The sequence below is a fragment of the Mustela erminea genome, chromosome 1, assembly GCF_009829155.1.
Source record: "Mustela erminea isolate mMusErm1 chromosome 1, mMusErm1.Pri, whole genome shotgun sequence".
In the NCBI taxonomy this organism is placed as follows: Eukaryota; Metazoa; Chordata; class Mammalia; order Carnivora; family Mustelidae; genus Mustela; species Mustela erminea.
In genome coordinates, this window is record NC_045614.1 from 542,251 (window position 1) to 565,105 (window position 22,855).

The 22,855-nt window shown below is 67.6% G+C and overlaps 2 protein-coding genes across 8 annotated transcripts; one reads left to right on the plus strand and one right to left on the minus strand.

The window, feature by feature from the left end:
• The first annotated feature begins 254 nt into the window (after nucleotides 1-254).
• ARHGAP45 (Rho GTPase activating protein 45) lies at nucleotides 255-12,711 on the plus strand. 7 transcript variants are annotated; one of them, XM_032304775.1, is made up of 24 exons: nucleotides 413-497; nucleotides 976-1,528; nucleotides 2,419-2,746; nucleotides 4,871-5,014; nucleotides 5,239-5,323; nucleotides 5,406-5,478; nucleotides 5,711-5,777; nucleotides 5,881-6,018; nucleotides 6,097-6,161; nucleotides 6,341-6,451; nucleotides 6,536-6,616; nucleotides 7,898-8,080; nucleotides 8,248-8,385; nucleotides 8,474-8,664; nucleotides 8,765-8,886; nucleotides 8,965-9,048; nucleotides 9,201-9,305; nucleotides 9,410-9,582; nucleotides 9,849-10,037; nucleotides 10,132-10,269; nucleotides 10,364-10,590; nucleotides 10,674-10,890; nucleotides 11,540-11,645; nucleotides 11,989-12,711. In XM_032304775.1, exons 2-24 carry the CDS (start codon nucleotides 1,439-1,441, stop codon nucleotides 12,318-12,320), a joined length of 3,387 nt encoding a protein of 1,128 aa, XP_032160666.1. In that variant the 5' UTR covers nucleotides 413-497; nucleotides 976-1,438; the 3' UTR covers nucleotides 12,321-12,711. The 7 variants fall into 7 exon arrangements, with proteins under 7 accessions (XP_032160673.1, XP_032160666.1, XP_032160645.1 ...); XM_032304754.1 differs by having other exon boundaries at nucleotides 8,765-9,048; XM_032304767.1 differs by lacking the exons at nucleotides 413-497; nucleotides 976-1,528 and adding an exon at nucleotides 1,559-1,696.
• Nucleotides 12,712-14,289: 1,578 nt separating this feature from the next.
• POLR2E (RNA polymerase II subunit E) lies at nucleotides 14,290-21,046 on the minus strand. The gene is made up of 7 exons (XM_032304821.1): nucleotides 20,927-21,046; nucleotides 19,963-20,137; nucleotides 18,163-18,278; nucleotides 17,491-17,571; nucleotides 17,059-17,117; nucleotides 16,856-16,934; nucleotides 14,290-16,720 (listed from the first exon to the last, which is right to left on the minus strand). Exons 1-7 carry the CDS (start codon nucleotides 20,981-20,983, stop codon nucleotides 16,655-16,657), a joined length of 633 nt encoding a protein of 210 aa, XP_032160712.1. The 5' UTR covers nucleotides 20,984-21,046; the 3' UTR covers nucleotides 14,290-16,654.
• Nucleotides 21,047-22,855: the final 1,809 nt, after the last annotated feature.

The following is a 22,855-nucleotide window of genomic DNA, read 5'->3' on the forward strand; positions in this document are numbered from 1 at the left end:
GCAGGTGTCCCCAGCGGCGGCCCTCCTCCCGCCTCTGGACACCCCCCCGCCCCCGAGGGTGTGCACCCGAGTCTGGCCAGACCCCCAGCTCAGGTGAAAGCCTGTCTCAGGCTGGGCACCGGGGAGGGGGGGGGTGTCTCACATGCATTCAGGGACTCCCTAAAAGCCTGGACGCCCACGTGGGTCTGGTGGCTCAGGGTGGTACCTAGGAGTGCCCGGTCATGAAGTGGGCATGAGGTCAAGGCTTGGGAATATTGGGCGGCTTGGAGGGGCCCAGCGCGGGTGGCCCAGCCTCCAGCCTCCCGACCAGGCCAGAAGACCGCCCCCCAGCCCTCACCCCCAAAGCCAGGCCCCAGAACAGTGAGTGGTGGGCAAAGGGCCCTCAAGGAGCTTCTCGGCTGCATCTGGGTGGCCCCGGGCCTAGAGAGCCAGCTGCGGGCCCCCGGGGCGGTGGTCTACGGACCCTGTGCCCTGGAGAGCTGCCCCTCCCAGCAGAGGTCAGTGGGGGGCTGTGTTAGGGAGGGTAGAGGGTTGGGGTTTGGGGATGGGGGTGGGACTCCAGAGGTGAGCAGAAGAATGGGGGAGAGCAGGCTCTGACCAAGAGAGGAGGAGATTGTGGGGGGAGGGGAGCCGCAGGTCGGGGGGGGGAGTGGGGGGGACCACCGCAGGTGGGGGGTCCCTGAGCACCCTGGGGCTGGCTCTTGCTGTTGAGTGGTGGCCGCAGGCATGATTCCCACAGTGCCTTGTCAGTGCTGCTGCCTGGCATGCCTGGGGTCTGGTCCCTGGACTGGGGGGGTCAGGGCTGGGGGGCGGTGGCCAGCTGTCCCCTGTGCCACCAGCTTGCCAGAGGTGGGGGACGGAGGGGGCTAGATAGCAGGTGTCCATGCCATGCCCAAGGTCTGAGAGAGCAGCTCTGGCTTGTCCTTTCCGTGGGCGAGCTTCCTGATGTCTGCACACCTGTCCGGGTCCCTACAGGTCATCACGCACTTGGTGGCACCTGGGCATGTCTGACAGAGGGTCTGTACCCCTGCAGTCTCCCCCGTGTGCCCCCTCCCGCCCATGCGCCTGGGAGCCAGGGCCAGCACCTGCACAGAGCTCCTGAGAGCCGAAGCTGGGGGTGGGGCCCTGGTGGTTCCCCACCCAGATGGGACCCCACCTTCAAGCCCGCTGTGTGGAGGGGCAGACGGAGGCCTGGGAGGGTTGGGGGCAGGTCTGCGTCACTAGTCGCCGGCACAGCCTCCCTCCGGAGGCCTTTTCCTGTGGGGGGGAGGGCCCGCCAATGAGGGCCGGGCCTGTCACGTGGGCCTGACAGCTGGGGAGGGGGTGGCCGGCGACAATGTGGACCTGAGGCAGCCACTGTTGAGAGCCACAGGCTTGAGACCCCCAGCCTGCCGGACCCCAGCCTGCCCGTCGCAGGCCACCAGCCCGGGGCCCCACCATGTTCTCCAGGAAGAAGCGGGAGCTCATGAAAACCCCTTCCATCTCAAAAAAGAACCGGGCGGGAAGCCCCAGCCCACAGCCCTTGGGGGTGAGTGAGCCTCTCCGTGGACTGCAGAGCGGGCGGGACCTTAGGGGCCCAGGGCCGGGCGGCTCCATGCTGGGCCGGCGACGGGGGGCTCCCACCAGCTACAGCCCCTACCGGGCTGGACAGCACGGGCCACGCAGGACAGGTTGGGACCCTGGCGTTCAGCTCACGGTAGGAGCCCTTTGGGCTGCCCACCGCACCCCTCCGCCTGGATCAGGGCTGGCTGTGGGGCTGAGGGGGGAGGTGGGAGGGGGCTGGGGAGGGGGCGGCCGTGGGTCTGGGACCACAGGGTGGTGGTCAGGGAGTCTGGGGGCAGCGGCGCGTTCTGAGGTGAGAGCTAGAGCGTGGCCATGGGGCCAAGGTCTCTAGGGCTGCTGGGCACGAAATAGGCGCCTTGGGTGGAGGGCCTGGGGGGCCTCTCTGGGGTCTGGCGGGCTACAATGTTAGGGGCTATCTACCTGGGGGCTATAAGCCTGGGGGCCTCTGTGGAACTTGGGGGTCCACAGGACTCTTAGGCATACAGGAATCGACAAAGGTGTCTTCAGCAGGGATTCAGGGTGTCTGCGGCAGCCTGGAGGGGGCTGCAGAGGCTGAGGACCCCCTTTGGACCGCCCTACTCCACCAGGAAGTGGGGTGCCCCTCCCCCACCCTCACAGGCCCCACCCCTGGCTGTGGTTTGGGCAGAGACCGTTGTTTGTGAAAGCTGGGGGAAGAGGATGTTGGGTAACAGGTGTGGGCGGGGCAGGGCACCAAATCTCGGCCCTCCGACCTCTGGCCTTTGATCCTCATGGGGTCAGGCCGGAGACCCTCCAGAGTCCCCACTTCATTTTTGGGGAAACTGAGGCAGTGCCTGGGCTGGAACCCCTGGTCACCAGCTTGCCCCACCCTCCCAGGAGCTGCCCAGGAAAGACGGGCCTGACACAGTGTCCCTTGGACCCAGCCTGGAGCCGCCAAGTGCAGCCTCGAACGCCAAGGCCACGGGCACCCTCAAACGACCCACCAGCCTGAGTCGCCATGCCAGCGCTGCTGGCTTCCCGCTGCCTGGCGCCAGCTCCTGGACGCTGGGTCGGGGCCACCGCAGCCCACTGGCCGCAGCCGGCCCCGCCGAGCCTCCCGTCGAGGGTCCCTGCCCTGACACTGGCGAGATCTCTCACCTGCTGGCCGACGTGGGCCGCTTTGCCAAGGCTCTTGAGAAGCTCAAGGAGTGTGTCCTGAGGGACGGTGAGCGGCCGCAGGGGCACTGAGGCCTGGGCGGAAGGCGGAGCTGGACACAGATACCTCAAAGCCTGCGGGCTCCGGGCGGGGTGGAGAGAGGAGGGCCAGTCTCCGAAGGCTCTGCATTGCCACCGGGGCCCTGAGGGATGCGTAGGAGTCCGGAGGCCACAGGCAGAGAAAGGCTTGGAGGCGGAGGGACCATCCCCTGGACAGGCTCGGGAACCCAAAATGGAGATGCCTTCGGGGGAACAAGCTTTGGGGCGCCGCTGGCGTAGGAAGTGCATGAGGCTGGAGGCGTGGAGAAGAGCAGCTACTCTTCTCCCGCGGGCCGCGGGTAGCCACAGAGAATGCTAGAGCAGAGGTGGGGCGGGTTGGAGCCATGGGGCCTGGCTGGAGAGGGCTCCTGCAGGGGCAAGGGGCGGGACTGGCACGGGAGCCGCAGGCCTGAGCTGTCTGCTGGGATGCGGTTCCGTTTTCTCCTCCATGTGGCGCTGACAGCCCAGCTTCCTGCCGAGTTATTTTCATCTGCTTCCTGTTTGTCCCTGGCACCTCGTGGCTGCAGCCCGCTCCTCCCCGAGAAACCGCACGGCCGGGACCAGGCCTGGCGCTGACCCGCTCCTGCTCCCCCCGGGCCCCGCTCTGTGGATCTGCAAACTGAGGCCTCCGTGGGGCCCTGACCCCTGGCTCTCCTGGCCCGACGAGGGGCCAGAGCTGGGGTCTGACTTCAGCCTCCTCATGGCCTCTCCAGAGGCCTGGCCCTGCTGGGTGGGAGGTGGGAGCCCCCAGGGTTATCTGGTGGGGCGGGGGCCAGAGCGGCTTCCTGGGGAAACTCTCTAATCTCAGTTCCTTTCCGATCCCTGCGCTTCCTTGGAGGCCAGGACTGGGCGGGGCTGCGCCCGAGGGCGAAGTGCCGGAGGCTGGGCCGGGCCGCCGGCCCCTTCCACCCGCTTGGGGCCGCCTGGAGAGGCTGTGGGCTGAGTCCCGCGCTTCTAACCCTGGGCTCAGGTGTCTCATCTGTGCAGTGGGGCCCCCATGGGGCCTGTGGGGTGGCTGGCTGTGGCCGAGGATCTCAGCACACTGTGACGGTGACAGAACGGGGAGTCCCCAGGTCAGGGACAGTGCAGGGCCCACCCACCCGGCTGGGAGCACCGGGGCTGGGGCGGGGGCAGGGAAGGGGCGTGGCCCCGCCTTCCCTGGATCCTGCAGGAGCCTGAGGGGCTAGAGCTCCCCCTGGTCTCCCCCCCCCCCGCCCCGCGTGGGGACCTTCAGTGGGGGTCGTGGGTGCCAGAAAGGACAGCACCGTCCATCCGGCATGGTGTGGAGGGGACGCGGGTGTCGGGGCTGCCCTCCCAGCGGGCCGCCAGGCCTCCTGGGTCCCTGTCTGCAGTCCACACATTCCTGTGGTTTTGCTCCTACCAAGCGGCCGTGTTTTGTGCACAGGGCTTTGCCTGCACACACCGCTTTTTTCTCATGAAGACGGTCTACAGGGAAGGGAGGGGGCGGGCTGGCTCACTCCGTGGAGTGTGCAAGTCCAGATCCCCGTGTTGTGAGTGACTGCTCGTGGAGGCTGTCTAAGGTCGCATTCCGAGACACAGATCTGACCCTGACGCCATTTGACTCTAGCACCTTCTGTGACTCCCCACTGCCCTCAAGACGAAGCCAAGCAGGGCCTTCCTGTCTGGGCTTCTCACGCCTTCGAAGCCGGCGTGCGTGGAAAAGCTTCATCTTTGAGAAACGACTTCCCTTTTCTGTGCCTCAGTTTCCCCATCTGCAAAATGAGGGAGGAATAGATAATGGCTGGAGGGCCGGACAGAACCTTGAGCCGCCCTGAGAGGCTGTGGCAGGAAAGTGGCCTGGGGGGCTGCCTGGAGGAGGTGGGTACCGGGGCTGCAACTTGAAGGTCAAGCAGGAGCTTGCTCTCTGGGAGGACATGAAAAGTGTCCTGAGCACAGGGACTGCCGAAACCACGGTCTGCCCCTCACGGACTGGCCAGCAGCCCAGAGAGGCCCGGAGTGGGCTTTGGGCAGCCGCCGTCTCCCGTCTGGGGTCAGGAGCTCTGAGGCAGCGGCAAGCCGGCTTTCCCGGGGGGGCCAGGCGTGCGCCCCCGCTCACACCAGCTCTGCCCCACAGACCTCCTGGAGGCCCGCCGGCCCCTGGCCCACGAGTACCTGGGCGACGCCCTTCGTGTGATGCGCCAGATCATTTCCAGGTACCCGCTGCTGAACACCGTGGAGTCACTGACTGCCGCCGGCACCCTCATTGCCAAGATCAGAGGTCAGCCAGCCCCAGGCAGGGCAGGGAGGGCTCTGGGGGCACTTGGGAGGGCTTCCTGGAGGAAGGGACATTTGAAGTGTGTTTTGAAGGGTGCGTGGCAGTTTGACAGGCACGGTTGCTCTCGTGCTGCCCCTGGGCCAAGGGCTGCCTTCCGCCAGTCGTAGGCAGGGGTGGGTGCGTCCGGGCCTGGGCCAGCCACCCTCACCCTTGTCTCTGCCCACCAGCCTTCCATTATGAGAGCAACCAGGAGTGCGACAAGGAGGAGTTTGAGAAGGCCCTGGAGACCATCGCTCTCTCCTTCAGTAACACGTGAGTGCCGCGGGGCCTGTGGAGCGGGACTGGGTGCGTGGGGCCGCTGGTCTCTGGGTGCTGACCCTGCCCTGCCCTGCAGCGTGTCTGAGTTCCTCATGGGGGAAGCGGACAGCAGCACTCTCCTGTCAGTGCCCCCTGGGGACCCCATCCAGGTGAGCAGGGGCGACCTGGATGCTGCATGGGGCCTGGCCGGTGGGGGGGGGCACTCCTGTGTTCTCCGCCCAGGGTGGGGGTGGGGCAGTGGCTGTCTCCTCTGTCCAGGGTCAGTGGGGGGCAGTGGCTGTCTCCCCTGTCTAGGGTGGGGGGGCCAGTGGCTGTCTCCTGCGGGGGGTGCGTGGGACAGAGCCCTGCCCGGGGCCCGCCCACGGTGTCCCTCCTTCGCAGACCATGGAGAACCTGTACAGCCCCGGCAGCGAGGGCACCGCCCCCAGCGCGGACGACTGCGAAGCCAGTGAGCATCCTTCGAGGGGCCAATGGGCAGGCGCCCGCATGTCGGGCCGAGGGCGGGCGGGAGGGCTGGGGGCGCCGGGCTGCGCTCAGCAGGTGCCCCGCAGGCTGCCTGGCCCCGGAGGAGGTGGACATGCTGCTGCAGCGCTGCGAGGGGGGCGTGGACGCCGCGCTGCACTACGCCAAGAACATGGCCAAGTACATGAAGGACCTCATTGGCTACGTGGAAAAGCGGACGGCGCTGGGTAGGCGCGGCGGGCGGGCTGCGGTGGGGGCCGACCCCGCGGCCCCGCGGCCCCGCGCTCACTCCGCTCCCCCCGCAGAGATGGACTTCGCCAAAGGCGTGCAGAAGATCGTGCACAACTGCAGGCAGAGTTTCATGCAGCAGGTGCGGTCCCCGGCCGCGGGGGTGTCTCAGCCCCGCCCCCCCCCCCCCGGGCGGCCAGAGGGGTGGGGTCTCCCAGCGGCTCCGGCTCCGAGGGTGCAGACCCCGGCGGAGGAGGCCGGGGAGGCGGGGCCGGGAGGCTGCATAGCCCCGCCCCCGTGACCTCTGCCCTCCCCTCCCAGCCGCACATGCCGCTCCTGTCCATCTACTCCCTGGCCCTGGAGCAGGACCTGGAGTTCGGCCACAGCATGGCGCAGGCGGTGGGCACGCTGCAGAGCCAGACCCTCACGCAGGTGCACGGGCGGGCGGGGGGGGGGGTGGTGCGGGTGGGGGGGGCTGTGCCAGGGCCTCCCCCTGCTCACGGCCTGTCCCCGCAGCCCCTGAACCTCAGGCGGCTGGAGCACGAGAAGCGCAGGAAGGAGATCAAGGAGTCGTGGCACCGCGCCCAGAGGAAGCTGGTACGCGGGGGGTGGGGGTGGGATGGGGGATGGGGGGGCTGGCGCTGGGGTCTCCTGCCCCCGCTGGGGGCTGACCCTAACCCTCGGACGCCAGGCCCGCCACCCCCGGCTGTGCGGGCAGGAGGGGGAAGACCTGCATGGGCGGGGGCGGGCAGGGGACCGAGGCGCCCCAGGTCTAGGGCAAGTCTCTTCCCCGTGGTTGGGTCAGACGTTTCCGAAGCTACTGGCATCTCGCAGCTCGCTGACAGGGCCCGCAGCTCCCACCCCCAGCTCCTTCCGGCGCTGCCAGCAAACGGCCTCCCCTTCTGGGCCCTCCGCAAGGGCTCACTCTCGGGCTCTGGGCCTTTTTCCACCGCACTCCCCCCCCACCAGCTGCACCCTCGTCCCTGTCACCTGTCACGGCTGTGGAGGCCGCTTGGCTCCTTTCCCTAGGTCCCCCCGGCGGGCCGTCTGGGCACTGCGGGGGCTCTTGGCGTTCCAGGTTGTAGGGCCGAGACCTCCGAGACCTCCAGGGCCGCTCTGCGGGCCTGCAGCCGGGCCGGTGTGTCCCGCGGGCGCCCAGAGCGGGCGCCGGGGAGGGTGTGCGCAGCGAGCCTGTCTTCCTGCCGGCCCTCTCTTCCGAAATTGCTCACTTTGGACAAAGGCCCAGTTCTTCTTGATTTGCCGGAGCTCTTGCCATATTAGAGGACTCAGCCCTCGCTGGTGTGAGCTACAGACCCCCCACCTGCTTTGCTGTCCCGACGGGATTTTACCTGTTTCTCTGGGCAGAAGACTGAGTGTCAGCACTTGTCTTTCCTCACGTGGTTCCTGGGTTCCGTGTTGCGCGTGGAGGGTCGTCCTCAGGACTTCGCGTGGGTGCTGCTGGCGTTCGCGTGGCGGGCTCTGATGCTGCAGGCTGCGCAGTGTGGCCCCCAGAAGGCCACCCGAGCGCTCTTCCTGCCAACCCGAGGGTGCCTGGCTTCCTGCCGGGCCGGCCTCGCTGTTCTCCTGTGCATGAGGGGAAGTGAGAGACGGGGGCGCCCGCCACTCTGACGGGGCCTCAGCGGTCGCAGAGCTCGCGTCCCGGCTTTGGGGGCTGAACGGGTCCTCCCAGGGACCCGTTGCAGGCGTCCCCTCCGGTTCTCCTGCCGTCCGCTCTGGGGCAGGGCCTCGGTCGGTGCGGCCGTGCCGCGGGCTGTGGGCACGTCGGGGGGCTTAGGGGGCCGGTCGGGGAGAGAAGCCGGGGGACCGGGCCCAGCTGGAGGACGGCTCTGGACGGCGCCCTCGCCCCCACACCCACAGCAAGAGGCGGAGTCAAACCTGCGCAAGGCCAAGCAGGGCTACACACAGCGCTGCGAGGACCACGGCAAGGCCCACTTCCTGGCGGTCAAGGCCGAGGAGGAGCAGGCCGTCACCGGGCCCGGGGCCGCCGCCTCCAAGACCCTGGACAAGCGGCGGCGCCTGGAGGAGGAGGCTAAGAACAAGGTGAGCGCGGACGGGCAGCGGGCAGCGGGGGCCGATCCCGCGGGCGCAGCTCCCGACAGGGGCGGGGGCACCCCGCAGGAGCGCCGACCCGCCCTTCTCTGCTCCCGGGGCGTCCAAGGTCTGAACCCGGCTGAGGGCTGTGTGCGCGCCCCCCGGCCCCCATCCAGGCCGAGGAAGCCATGGCCACCTACCGGACGTGTGTGGCCGATGCCAAGACGCAGAAGCAGGAGCTGGAGGACACCAAGGTGACGGTGCTGCGGCAGATCCAGGAGGTCATCCGCCAGAGTGACCAGACCATCAAGTCGGTGCGCACCGTGTCCCGCGCTCCAGCCGGCGTTGGGGGGGTCGGAGGCGCAGCCAGTGGGGCTCACGCCGGCACCCCGTCGCCCGCAGGCCACCATCTCCTACTACCAGATGCTGCACATGCAGACGGCCTCGCTGCCCGTGCACTTCCAGATGCTGTGCGAGAGCAGCAAGCTGTACGACCCGGGGCAGCAGTACGCCTCCTACGTGGGCCAGCTGCAGCGGGACGAGGAGCCCGACGTGCGCTACGACTTCGAGCCCCACGTCTCCGCCAATGCCTGGTACAGCCGCCTGCACGCACCTGGGGCCGCGGGACTCCCCCCACACTGAGATGGGGCTGGGTGCGCTGACGCTCCCGGGGTCCCTGTCCTGTCCCCCTAGGTCCCCGGTCATGCGCACCCGTAAGGGGAGCCTTGCCAGTGATGCCACGGGGGCAGAGGCCACCGGCAGCCCTGAGGAGGAAGGTGGATCCGGCAATGGCACACCTGCCAAGGAACACAGGGGTGAGGGCCCGGTGGGGGTGGCGAGTGGGCGCGGCCTCTCTAGAGCCCCTCAGTCCCCGCTGAACACCCCTCCTGCAGGTGGGCGTGGACACCAGGTGCACAAGTCGTGGCCCACCACCGTGTCAGACTCAGAGGGCAGCCTGGACCCCAGCCCTGGCTCAGGTGAGGGGGCATGGCTACCTGGAGGCTGGCCTGGGTGTGGGGCGGCGGACTCATCGTGCGGGCAGAGCCGTGAGCTGGCTCTGGGGAGGGTCCGGCTGACCCGTGCCCGGCACCTGTGGGCCTGGGCTGCCTGACGCCCGTTTCCTGCTCAGGGGACTTTAAGAAGTTGGAGCGGATGTCGTCCAGCGGCACCATGTCGTCCAGCGAGGAGCTGGTGGACCAGGAGGGCAGCGCAGGGCCGTCAGCCTTTGAGCAGGGTGAGGGGCCCCGTGTGGACGTTGTGGGGCGGGGCTTTGGACTCCGCGGCTGGGCCCGGCCCCGACCAGCCTCGCTCAGGCTGACCACCTGCCCTGCCCCCCAGCTGACCTCAACGGCATGGCCCCCGAGCTGCCAGTGGCCGTGCCCAGTGGGCCTTTCCGCAACGTGGGGCTGTCCAAGGCTGCCCGCACGCACCGTCTGCGAAAGCTGCGCACGCCGGCCAAGTGCAGGGAGTGTAACAGCTACGTCTACTTCCAGGGGGCGGAGTGTGAGGAGGTGAGGGTGCACGGCCGGCGCGCGTGCCCAGCTGGGAGCAGAGGGAGGCTCGTGCAGACCCAGGGGGCCCCGGCGGGGGGAAGAGGGAGCTGGCAGAGGTCCCGGCCAGGGCCTGGAGGTGGGAGCAGGCTGGCCCGGCGGAGGAGCCAGGCCCGGGTGGCGGAGGTGCGGCGCCCAGCCAGGAGGGGAGACAGGGTCAGGAGGGCTTCAGAGTGGAGGTGCTATGGGCGTGGGCTGGGGGGGTCGCTCACGGGCACCCCCCGCAGTGCTGCCTGGCCTGTCACAAGAAGTGCCTGGACACGCTGGCCATCCAGTGTGGCCACAAGAAACTCCAGGGCCGCCTGCAGCTCTTCGGCCAGGACTTCTCGAAGGCGGCCCGCGGCGCGCCCGATGGCATCCCCTTCATCGTCAAGAAGTGTGTCTGCGAGATCGAGCAGCGGGCACTGCACACCAAGGTGACCGCGGGGGCGGCCGTCGGGGCTTTGTCCGGGCGGGGGGGGGGGGGGGGGCCGCGGCGGGCGTGTCCCGGGCTGACGGCCGCCCCCGCAGGGCATCTACCGTCTCAACGGGGTGAAGACGCGCGTGGAGAAGCTGTGCCAGGCATTCGAGACTGGCCAGGAGCTGGTGGAGCTGTCACAGGCCTCACCCCACGACATCAGCAACGTCCTCAAGCTCTACCTGCGGCAGGTGGGACCAGGGCCGGGCCGTAGCTCACGCGCAGCCGGGCGGGGGTGGGGCGGCGGGCCGGGGCGCAGACCCCACTGATCCGCTCCCCCCGCAGCTGCCCGAACCCATCCTCTCCTTCCGCCTCTACCACGAGCTCGTGGGGCTGGCCAAGGACAGTCTGAAGGCGGAGGCGGAGGCCAAGGTGGCGTCCCGGGGCCGGGCAGACCCTGCGGAGACCGAGGCCGCGGCCGTGGCCATGGCGGGCCGGCTGCGGGAGCTCCTGCAGGACCTGCCCCCCGAGAACCGGGCCACACTGACGTACTTGCTGCGGCACCTGCGCAGGTGAGGGCCGGGGCCCAGGTCGGCAGGGCCTGGGGCAGCCTCAGCGGGCACTCACACCTGCTTCCGCGTCCGCGGGACCCTAGGATCGTGGCGGTGGAGCAGGACAACAAGATGACTCCGGGGAACCTGGGCATCGTGTTCGGACCCACGCTGCTGCGGCCCAGGCCCACCGAGGCCACCGTGTCCCTGTCTTCCCTGGTCGACTACCCGCACCAGGCCCGCATCGTGGAGACCCTCATCACGCACTACGGCCTGATCTTTGAGGAGGAGCCCGAGGAGGTGCCTGGGGGCCAGCTGAAGGTGGGGGCAGGCCCCAGGGCTGCCCCCTCGGAGCAAGGGGGCTGGGACGGAGAGCCTTGGTTTCAGCAGGCTCGTCAGGAGGGGCCCCAGAGGCATCTTTTAAGCAAAGAACTGATGGAGGGGGAGCTCCCCTGGGGGAAGCTCCACCACCAGTGCCAAGGCCCTGTGGCCGCACCTCCCCCACCTGGTTCTGGAGCCCGGCCGCTCCGTCCATCTCTCTCTGCACCGCCTCTGGCACATCCCCAGGCTCAGGCTCACGACCCGCCCCACTGCGCCCCCTGCCACGTCACAGGCTGCGCCACCAGCTCTCTTCCACAGGCTCTGCGCGCATGGCTTCCCAGCTGCTCATTCTCGTGCGCTAGTCCCCGTGGAGGGTCCGCCGTACCTCTCCTGGGACTGAGGGTGCAGGGGCAGCAGGACACGCTGGTTTCATCCACGTGGGACCTTACTCTGCTGCCCCAGCGAGGCCAGGGCAGCCCGCGCATACACGGGATGCGGTGACGTCACGCGCACCGCAGGGACCGCAGGGACCGCAGGGAGCACTGAGGAGCTGCAGGCTCTCCTGGTTCTTGGTTCACCAGAGCGAGAGCAGAGCTGGGGCCTGGCGGGCATCCTGGGCCCTCCCTGAGCCCCGTTCCGCCACCTGCAGGACAGCTCAGACGCGGCACAGGCTGAGGCAGAGGTGCAGGCGCCCTACCCGGAGGGGAGCGTGGGGGCCACTGTCCCCCTGCAGGAGGTGGCGGATGGCGGCCCAGGTGAGTGGTGGTGACAGCCAGGTCAGCAGCCGGGCGACGAGGCGTCTTGGGGCCACGTTGGGTGCCCAGAGGCCGCACGGCTGTGGGTTTGCCTCCCAGGAAGAGCTCGCCTGTCTGACGTGTTCCTGAGGTGTGGCATAGTCACCGGCGGGGTACCCAGCTCACGGCCACAGCCCTGTGCCCAGAGACTGCCCTCTGGTGGCGGGCGGGCAGTCCCAGGTGGGGAGCGGGGCCCTGTGAGTGACAGCACGTCAGGCGCGTCCCCAGAGCCTTCCCGGTCACAACATGTCTGTCTGTCCTGTCTCCGCACCTCCCCCATCCCCCACCTCTCTTGACCTCCCAGAATCCCGGGTGGCCTCCAACGACTCTGATTCCGAGGTAGAAGAGGCCTCAGAGCTTCTGTCCCCAGCGGACAGGGGACACCGCCTCAGTTTCCAGGAGAAGCAGGGCAGCGAGGCCAGCACGGAGGTGGCCCAGGGCAGCCGCAGCGGCAGCGAGGAGCAGCTGGGCGCCGGGGCCAGGCACAGCGACGGGGGGGGCCTGGCCCAGCAGCTTGCCGAGTTCAACGCCAACCAGTGCAACAATGTGGCCAAGGTCCCGCTGCCTGCCATGGGGCTCCGCGGTGCGAGGCTTGAGGCAGGCACGGGCCCGGGGCGGCAGCCGGAGTGTGTGTAGCTGGGGCGCCGGCCGGCCGGGCTGGTGGCTGAGGAGATCTCCGGGGACGTCTGGTCACTGTGAGGCCTCATACTCCAAAAACAATACACTGAGGCCGCTACCGGCTGCCCTTTCCAGAAGCTCCCAGGAGCACAGGGAGAGGCAGAGGCCTGCCCTGTGTCTGCCTGCGTGCTGGGGCCATGAAGAAGCCCCGTACACCCCTGCTGAGTGGCCCTGCCCTCGGAGCCAGCCACCCTGTGGGACACCGGTCGCCATGGAAGGGATTCTGGAAGCCAGACGGCGGGGTCCTGGAGGCAGTGTCGGGCCCCACGGGGCGTGGTGAGGTCCGTCCCGGGCCACGACGTAGGTTTTTCAAATGCACATTTTGCTTAAAATAAAGTTTTAAATCTGAGCCCATCTTCTCTGGCGGCGGCGGGAGGGGGACGCAGAGCCCCGAGCCATGTCTTTGGCTCCCCACTGGAGAGGACTCTCAGGAAGAGAAATTCCCCCAGAAAACAGCCCAGGTGGGTTGTGCACACACAGGCATCAGATACGTACTCCTGGGAAACTTCAGCCAGGGCTGCTCGGAGGAACCTTCCAGACGGCAGAAACGGTCCATTCAGGCTGTCCGGGCAGCGGCCACCAGCCGGGTGTGGCTACGAAGCCCTGAAGCGTGGCCAATGCCTGAGCATCTGAGTGTGAACCTCACTTTCGCCGACCAGTCTCAGAGCTGGGGCCGCCTTGCAGGGCAGCACAGCGGACAGCCGGCCGGCAGCCAGCCAGCAGCCACCCTCCCCAGTTCCTCTCACAGACCCCTTCAGCCCGGCTGGACCGACCTCGGAAGGTCAAGGTTGGCTCAACAGCAGGAAGACCCAGCCTTTCATTGGCTGCAAAAACCCAGCTGGAATCCACACCCATAGGGACCCAAGCAGCTGGGAGGGGCCGGCCGAACACTGCGGCCCACCCCGGGCTCAGACCCACGGCGTCCGCGGCGGACGGAACGCTCTGCGCAAGCTGGCCTGGCCGTCCCCCGCCGCAGCTGAGAAAGATCCGGAAAGGGAGGCCCTGGAGCCAGCGAACAGCGGACCCACGCTGGCGAGCAGCACACGCCCACGCCCACGCGCCGGTGCTGCCCAGAGCACAACCCGGACGACGCGGCCCAGACCTGAAAACACCGAGTCCTGTCCCTTCACAGAAAAAATCGGCCGATCCAAGATGCGTCTTACACTTGATCTTAGCCAAAAGGCCGAGAAGGGACCCGTCCGATACACGTCTTAAAAAACGGTCACAAGAACGAACACGAAACTCTCCAACTGACCAGCGCTCCGGCGGACGGCGGCACGCCACAGACACCCGTTCGTCAAGGCGTGTGCGTCCTGAGAAGCGCCTGGAGCCCGGCCAGGCGAGACAGCCGAGGGCTCTGATGCTGTTTGCGGAGCGCCTGCTGATTTACTCCTTCGGGGCCGGCTTCAGGCCAGGCTTCGCCCAGGCCCACAGAATGTCACAGGGGCCCGGGGCCATGTGAATGGGCCCCCCCTGCCGCCACCCCCAAACCCGTACCCTAGGAGGGGGCGCCTAGGCAGGTGTCAGAGCAACCACCCAGCTCCCACCAATGCCGGGGCCTTGGGATGGCAGGTGCTCAGCAGCAGAGGCGGGCTGCGGTCCCCGTGCGGCAGAGGGACGCGTTCCCAAAGGAGAGCCCGGTGCTGCCGGAGACCACAGAGGAGGCTGCGCACCAAACCGCCGGCCGCAATCCCTGCGGACCTGTCGCAGTCCTTCCTGTGCCCACGGAGCGGAGCCGCACCCGCCGCACAGACGGCATAGACCCACCCCACACGGTACTCCACGTTCAGGAGCAGCCAAGGCACCCCGTGCCCGAGACTCCTCACGGCCCGACTTCCGCAGTCAGTTCGACCTCACACGGGACAGACACAGCTTCACACGTTTATTTACAAACAAAACACAATTAAAACCCCATGACACGAAAAAATTCCAATAACCAAATTTATTTTACTGTGGTTAAGACATCCAGGACGTTCACCGGCTCCGCGCACAGCTCCGCGGCCGGAAGCACTCACACCCCTGCCCTCCGTCTCCAGAACGCCCCATCCCCCCACACAGAGACTCTGTCCTCACGAAGGAGGGACTCCCCACTCCTGCCCCAGCCCCGGCCCCCACCCTCTCCTCTCTGTCCGTGTGGACGGGACTTCTCTGGGGCCCTCCTGGGAGTGGGGACCTGCGGGACGGGTCCTTCTGGGTCTGGCTGCTCTCGCTGAGCCCCGTGTCCTCAGGGTCCCTCCACATAGTAGCAGGGGTCAGGGTCCCGCCCTTCCTGAGGCTGGACCGTGTTCCCATGTGGGGACGGGCCGCCTCTGGGGCCCTGCTGGGAGGAGGTCCTGTAGGTTCCATCCTTCTGGGTCTGGCTTACTCTGGTCAAGCTGACTTTGGAAGGCAGGGCATGTATGTTTGTGGGGGTGGGAACAAGCTCTTCTAACACGTGGATGGGTCTGTGGGACCCTGAAACAGCCCCGTGCCTGTGCACATGCACAGGAGACCCCACTGCCATTCTAGAAAGTACCGAGACCCCGGTCTGTCCAGGGGAAAGCACATCCCCGCATCACACAGGCCCGAGTCAACCCCCGAACTTCAGGCCACGTGTAAACTCACCGAACTTACAAACAAATGTTTAAGGAATCGCAACCACGGACACGCCTCTGCCAAGCGCGGATGTGAGAAGAGACACGGGTGCGTACCTGTGGCCTGTGCCGGGGGCGACAGGGACACGCAGCCCAACCACGCGACACGTGCGGGTCCAGCAGACCTTCCTACAGAGACGACCCGTCCGTGGCCTCCCAGCGCCAGAGAACAACTCACGGGCTTAGTCATCAGGGGGACAGGAATCGTGTGTGCGGGGCGCCGGCAGCGAGCGCAGGCAAGGCCGTGCGACTGTGACTCGGGGTCCCCACGGCACCGAGCAGCCCAGCGATTTCTGCACCGGATAACCCGCGTCCGCACAAGCCATCGAGTCCACAGCTCGACACACACCCAGAAAAAATGCACCCACATGTCCACACAGAACCCGTACGCCGACGCTCGCGGCAGCAGTGTTCCTAAATCACGGCCCAAGACACGCAAGTCCAGGGTCCGCTGGAATGTCTGCATTCGCAGCTGGACAGACGACACGTGTCCCCCATAGTTGGGAGCGTCCCCGGCCCCAGCAGGAGCGAGGCCCCCACCTGCGGCCCCGGCGAGGCCCCCACCTGCGGCCCCGGGGACAGACCCCGAGCCCAGACACGCAGGGAGGGAGCCAGACACAAGGGCACGCAGGCTGGGTCCCCGCGTGTGACACGCCCAGACTAGACCTCCACGCACGGGAAGGTGCTCGTGGGGGGATGGGGGACGGGGACCGGCAGCTGATGGGGACAGGGCTGCTTCGGGGTGACGAGTTCTAAGACTGATGGTACCTGAGAGCCACCGAGGGCCGTCCTGCACACGTCCACTGTGACACGTGAACCAGAGCGCGATCACGCCGGCCAAAAGACAAGGACAGCCAACCTTCCAGCCAGACCAGGAAGGCCTCCCGCACGGAATCACTAACGCGGAGACCGGGGAACCCGACCACACACTTCCACACCGAGAACGCTGAACGACACAGAGAGCAAGCCCCCCGCCGTCCGCCCCCAATGCAGATTTGGACAGGGACCCGCCTGGACGCGGCCCCCATGGGGAGAGGGGCAGCAGGCCCCGCGGAACACGGGGACGGGCCCAGGGTCCAGGGCCTCGAGCGAGGCCACTCACGGCAAACCTGTCACTCCGCCTTGCTGCTCCAGACTGACCAATTTATTTACTCCAATACTTTCACTCGTACAAACACCCAGCATCGGAGCAGCTGACCCCCCCGCTGCCCCATGGACAGACGGCCGGGCCGCCCTGCTGGGGGCCGGCCGGACACTTGAGCCAGGACGGCTGCAGGTCACTGGCTGCTGCAGGCCTCCCTGTGGCATCCTGTCCCCTCTGGAGGCTCGCTCATGCGGGGTCCAGGGTGGGGCTCAGCACCCAGGCGGGGTCACCCCAGGGTCCGGAGAAGCAGCGGTGAGGTTCCTCGTGGCGGGGGCTGGAGGCACAGCCCCATCTGCCTCCAGGCCGCAGGGCAGGAGAGAGACGGGCAGACCACCACGTGTCAGGCCTGCTGTGCGAGGCGAGCCCGGCCGGGCAGGAAGCGGGGCTGCCTCCACGCGCCCCCGACAGGGAGGTGACAGAGACGACGGTGGGGTAAGGGGAGAGGAAAGCTGGGACTCACTCCTGGACAGCAGGCCCCGTGGCCACACGGCACGTCTCACCGGCTCGCGGGGCGGCTACTGCACCAGCCGGTAGGTGATGTACCTGCCGGCAGTCTCGCTGGGCCGGATCACCTTCACCACCTGCGCACATGGAAGATGGGAAGGTGGGGCTGCGGGGGGCTGTGGGGGGCCGCACAGGGGCCCCGGGCTGGCGGGGAGCCGGCGTGACTGGACGCGCTGGCTCCGTCTAGAGGGGCCGAGCGTAGCACTGCTCACCTGCCCTCGCTTTATCCCGAAGTAGCGGGCCACGGGGTCTCCGGCCTGGATCCTGGGCAGCTGGTTCTCCCGGAGTTTACTGAGAAGCTCGGGTCAGGGAAAAAGCCAGGCTCCGCTGGGTGGGGTGGGCTGGGGGTGGGGTGGGGGTCGGCGTGCGGGCGGGGGCGGGGGGGGAAGGGCCCAGACGGGGGCTGAAAGGATACTACCGGGCCAGGAGCTCTGTCACCTCCTCTTTGGTCATGACGACGTGTTCTGGGACCAGCTGCCAAGAAGAGAAACGGAGTCTCCGTGTGGCTGAGACCCCACTGTGCCTCCACACAGGACGGGGGAGCACCGCGTGCCACGGGCTATTTCCTCACCACGAACATCCACCCGGGGCATTCGGTGGTCCCGGCTGCTATCCCCCGCCCCAGCTCCTGACTCCACACGCAGACGGGGGACTAGAGCAGCTCAGGCGGACGGGCCGGGGGCAGCAGATTCCAGCCCCCAGCTTCCGGACTCCTGGCAGGTTCCCAGGTGTGCTTCCCGCCTAGGGCCACACCCAGAGACCCTGCTCTACTCCCTCCTGCAGACCTTTGCTGGGACGCGGCCCCGTCACCCTCCCGCGCCCTGGCGGGCCCCGTCTCTGCCCCCACCTCGTGCTCCGTGATGTTGATGAGCAGCTCCTGCTGCAGAAACTGCTCCAGGACGTACTTGGGGGCCATGTCCACCAGAGACTGCAAGACACGCGCGGCCTCACGCATAGCCAAGGGCAAGACGCCGCCACCCCACTTCTTCCCCAGAGGCTGACAGCGGGCGGGCGGCCGGGGGGGTTCTCTTGCGCACCTCCGAAAAGCACCCCACACCACGAACCAGGAAATCCCACCCCTGTCAGTGGGGTTTCTCCAGGCGGAAGAGCCCACCCACCCCGACACGTTTCCCGGGCCTCAGCCTGGCTTCACAGTGACATCCGGCAAAATGCCCCCACGGCCGTCCCTGCGCTGACGGGACGGCGGGAACTCCGCACACGGAGACCGCTTGCCCCCCGCCATCCCACACCAGCACCCGCTCAGACCGGTCCAGCCCCCACGCAGTGACCCCGGCCCCTACACAGGCGGCCTCCCCAGTCCGGCTTCTCTCCTCAGCGGGCGTTGGCGGGGACAATGTGGGGGCTGCTCTGGGAGGCCCGCATGGCACAGCTGCTTGTCTCAGAGCCCAAGCTCCCGAGGCCCCACGAGGACACGGCACCGCCTGTCAGCGGGGCCCTGGGAGGGGGACGTGGGGCGCACGGGCTCGGCCTTGGGGGAGGGGGCCAGGCGTGCACCCACCTGCTTCGCGGACGGGGTCATGCCCTGCTGCACCACGATGAGGGCCCGCGTGATGTTCTCCTCCTGCATCCGCTGGCAGTACACCTTGATGGTCTTGATTCCCACCTTAGGCTCCTCTGGGGACAGAACACGTGGCAGCCTGTGCTGCAAGGACGCCTCTTCCCGGGGGGCCGGCGTCCTAGCTCTGCCTCGCCAAGGCGCCCCAGTGCAGCTCGGGAACAGGCTCTTCCCCCTGGGGCCTCAGTGTCCCCATGAGCCCACCGGGAACTGGTTCGTGTCCACCTCTCCTGAGGAGCTGAAAGGTACCCCACATCCCCCCACCTAGAGGGTCCTCTCTGGGACAAGGATCCGAAATCCACTTGGTCCAGTGCCTCAGTGGTTCCAAGGTCTGCGAAACCCCCACACGAAGCAGTTCACCCGGTCTAGGCAGCACGGTGGCTGTGTGTTCAGAAGGAACGTGTGGTCAGCCGACCTGAGCGAGGACAGTCCCATCCCTGCAACGCCAGACCCACTGGTCCCTCTGAGCTGAGCAGGTCAGCTACTGGCCGCCACATGCGTGAGGCTCCCAGCCGGGCCTTTCCGTGCTGCCCACCGCCTCGGACCCTGCCTCACCTGACAGGAAGCGTCGGGGTCTGCGTTGTGCCCCCCCAAATCCCACTGTACTTGGGAACAAAGTCATAAAACAGATGGTTTTATCTGAATGAGGTCGTTAGTAGGGCTTAACTGGACAAAACCAGCGGCCTTCTAAGATGATGTGAAGACACAGGGATGCCGAGGGAGGACCCCACAAGGACACAGAGACGAAGGCCTATGTGCCAGGGAGAGAGGACTCAGGTGGACACCCCGGGCTCTGACGTTCCGCCTCCAGCAGGAAGGGGGATGGTGCGACGTCGAAGCCGCCGGTCCAAGGAGCTCTGTTGTGACGGTGCAGGTGGACTAGCACAGCAGGGAACCCAGTCCCGGCCTGGGGCCCACCTGAACGCGGCGTCCACCCCGTCCAACTCCAGGGAGGGCCCTGCCACCAGGCAGGCTGTGAGGAGGCTGAGACAGCTCCACAGGGAGGCACCTGATTAGGCACCAAGGCTTCCGGAAAATGCGCCTCACGCACAGGGGCCCCTCCTGTAAAAGCACCAGCTGGGGCCCTCCTGCAAACGTTTTCTACCCCCTCGGTGCCAGCGGGGCCCGGGCCCCCAGGGTGCTCCCTACACAACGCGGCCTCTCTGCCTCTGCAGGCTTTAGTCAGGCTGCCTCGCTGCAGCAGGGGCCACGACAGAGCACAGGGGTCCTGGGACAGCCCGTGGTGGGCTCTTCACTCGACCTGGGGCCTGGAGGGGCTCCTGGAAGGGGAGGCTTCTGAACTCGGTCTCCAAGAACGACAGATGGACACCGAGCAGGCAGACCACGCAGAAAAGGGTGTGGGGAGGGCAGAACCCTGCAGCAGCACGGGAAGGAGCTGCGGGAAGGAGCTGCGGGGAGCGGGAAGCACAGGGAGTGGCAGGCGGGCTGTCGGGTGGGGTCGGAGGATACAGGGGAGTCTGGGGCCCAGGGCGAGGGCTGCGATAACCCTGCCGGACAGAGAAAGCCAACACCTTGTTCTGCTCAAACAAGGCAGAACGCGATGGTGCTGTCCACAGCGGGGAGGAGCCGTTTCCCTCCGACCGGCACAGAGAAGGGTCAACGTAGACACGGGGTCACCCAGCAGCTAGCTGCCATGAGCTGACCCAAGAAAACCCTTGGATGGCTCTACTAGAGCTGACACCCCGAGGAGACACAGCCACCCGGGACCCGCAAGGGCCTCACCTGGGAAGAACACGAACATCTGGTCAGTGGGGTCGTCGTTGTGGGCCACCAGCACCGTGAGGTCTGTGCGCCGTGGCCGCCCCTCACTCGGCTTGTCCCCAAACTGGGCCTTGAACTCTTCCAGGGTCTGGTCCAGCTCATCCTGGGTCACCAGGTAGCCACGGTCATGGCACAGCTGCAGAAAGAACTGGCCAGTGAGCTCAGGGCAGAGGAGGGAAGGCGGGAGAGCTCGGGTCGGATGAAGCCGCTGCAGGAATGACGCGGGTTTCGGGGGCCTGACGCGACAGGTGCCGGCAGAGGTCAGGGAGGAAGGGGCAAGTGGGGACAAAGACCAGGACGCACCCCAAGAGAGCTCCTGCGCAGAGCCAGCCGCCGCGCGTCATCTCATACTGAGCCTCCGGGACAGGCTGGGACTGAGAAGCAGGGGCAGGGCTGTGGCGGAGGCGGGGGGCGCGGGGCGCGGGGGGGGGGCACGAAGGCAGCGGGGCGGAGGGGCACTGCGCGGCAGGCCAGGGTGGACTCTGGCTGGGAACCCGGCCACAGGCCAGGCAGTGCTTAGAAGTCGGGGCTCTGTGGGCGGGCCGACCCAAGAGGACCCAGACGGAGAAACGCGGGGCCAGAGCGGCCGGTCAGCCCCGCGCGCGCCCCCCTTCGCCCAGGAGACCCCGGCCTGATTCCGGGCGCAGAGCCCCCAGGGCGCGCTCAGCCGCAGGCACAGCTGTCCCCGCGCCCCTTCCAGAGCCGCGGCGCGGAGCGGAAAGGAGCCGCGGCGGGCGGGGGCGGCGGCCCGGGCTTCGCCCCGCAGGGCTTCGGACCCCCGCCCCCTCTCTCCCGCCAGCCCGCGACCCTCCCCGGGGCCGGTCGCAGGCCCGCGGGGCGCCCACCCCGACCCCTCCGCTCCGGCCGCCCCGCCGAACCGCCGCGTGCCCGGCCCGCCTTCACCGTCTTAGCCCCGCGGGCGCACCTGCATGATGGTCTTGCGGATCTTCCACAGCCGGTACGTCTCCTCCTCGTCGTCCATGGCCGCCGCCGCTCTCAGTCAACGCGCCTGGGACTGCGCCTGCGCCTGCGCCTGTGCCTGCGCCCGCGGCAGGACCCGCACGGACTGCGCCTGCGCCTGCGCCCGCGGCAGGACCCGCACGGACTGCGCCTGCGCCTGCGCCCGCGGCAGGACCCGCACGGACTGCGCCTGCGCCGATCCCCGCCCCCGCCCCTCGCCGGGCTGTCAACGGCGAACGCCTGACTCCAGGACCTTCGAGAACGGCAGCCCAGCGGGCAGGCCGGGCCTTCCGCGAGCGCCGGTTGGCCGCGCGAGAGCCGAGCGGGTGGGGGGGCCCATTCGCGCCTCCGCAGGTATCGCGTGGCCTGGGCCGCGGGGCCTCTCGGGAGTTGTAGTTTCCGCTCAGCGCGCGTCTTGGGGCGGAATTTAGACTCGGGATAGGCGGAGGCGAGGTGCGGGCGGGGAAACGGAGGCCCGGGCGGGATCCGCGGCCTGCCCGCCGCCCTCCCGGAGACGGCCGGGCGACCTCGCAGGCCCTCCATAAATCTGCATCCACTGCTGTGGGCCACGTCCAACGTAATGCCCCTGAGCCTCAGTTTCCCCTTCTGTGTAGTGGAAACAGTGTCCCGTTTCAGAGGCTTAGCTGAGACTCTAAGGGACGGAGCCTGGCACAGCCCTCGGGCTCAGGAAGTGCGCCCACCTCCGTCTCCTCCCTGTCCTATCCCCCGAGACCCGGCCGACCTGCGCCCGCGCGTGCCACAGCCCCAGCCCCGACTGCGCGTCCGCCTTTCTCCCCGCTCGGCGCTCGCCCCGCCGGAGGCCGTCAGGAGCTTCTCATTCAGCGAGGCATTCCCAGAGACGGTGAACTGAACAGGCCGAGGCCCCCTCCCGCTCCGGGGAGACCCAACAGAAACCGCGAGCACGACAGTAACGTTAGAACAGGTGCTAAGCCCGATGGGAGACTCCCCGTTTCCAGCCGGGAAGGCAGGGAAGGCAAGCGGCGCGAGAGATTCCAGCAAAAGGCCGAAGGAGAGGGAGGCGGCTGTGGGAACGTCTAAGAAAGGCGCATCGGCCAGAGGGCAGTGTGTGCAAAGGCCCTGGCGCTGCACTGTGCCTGGTGTGCTGGCAGTGAGGAGGCCCGGTGGGGGAGGGGGAAGAAAGGAGGTTTGAGGGTGTAGAGGAGCAAACCCGGGAGGCCTTGTTGGTGGAGAAGCTTGGGTTTTCTTTTTCAACCACCGTCAACATTTCACCAGAGAGACCAGGGAGGGGAAAGGGGGGGGCACTTGGCCACAGATGGGGGCTCCAGTCGGGGTAGGGGTGAGCAGTGGGCAGGTTCCTGGTGTTCGGAAGGTGGACCCCACGGGATCTGCAGATGGACAGGGTGTGGAGAAGACACAGATGGACAGTGAGGAGGATCCGAGCCGCTGGGATCAGGGCAGACCGACCAAGGAGAAACAGGTGTAGACGGCAGATAAGGGGCTCCGGAGGGGGCCTGGGTGGCTCAGTTGGTTGGGTTTCTACCTCTTGATTGAGGCCAGAGTCATGGTGTCAGGACCATGGGACTGAGCCCCAAGTTGGCTCCTGGCTCAGCGGGGAGTCTACGTGGGATTTTCTCTTTCCCCCTCTCTCTGCCCCTCCCTTCACGCACTCATGCACTCTCCCTAATACATGATTTTTTAAAAAAGAAAAGAATGGGGCTCCAAGAGCGCCTGGCTGGCTCAGTCGACGGAGCATGAATTCCAACCCCACACTGGATATAGGGATTACTTTAAAAATAAATTAAAACTGGAAAAAGGGCGTCTGGGTGGCTCAGATGGTTAAGTGTCTGTCTTCGGCTCAGGTCATGATCCCAGGGGCTGGGATTGAGTCCTGCATCGGGTTCCCTGCTCAGTG

Coding starts and splice junctions, on each gene's coding strand:
- ARHGAP45 (XM_032304745.1), top strand. CDS start 1,595: ATGCTGGGCCGGCGACGGGGGGCTCCCACCAGCTACAGCCCCTACCGG. Junction 8,081..8,247: donor AGGAGGAGGCTAAGAACAAG/GTGAGCGCGGAC, acceptor GCCCCCATCCAG/GCCGAGGAAGCCATGGCCAC. Junction 10,270..10,363: donor TCAAGCTCTACCTGCGGCAG/GTGGGACCAGGG, acceptor CTCCCCCCGCAG/CTGCCCGAACCCATCCTCTC.
- POLR2E (XM_032304821.1), bottom strand. CDS start 20,983: ATGGACGACGAGGAGGAGACGTACCGGCTGTGGAAGATCCGCAAGACC. Junction 18,279..19,962: donor GATGTTCGTGTTCTTCCCAG/GTGAGGCCCTTG, acceptor TTCTGTCCCCAG/AGGAGCCTAAGGTGGGAATC. Junction 17,118..17,490: donor TCAACATCACGGAGCACGAG/GTGGGGGCAGAG, acceptor TCTTCTTGGCAG/CTGGTCCCAGAACACGTCGT.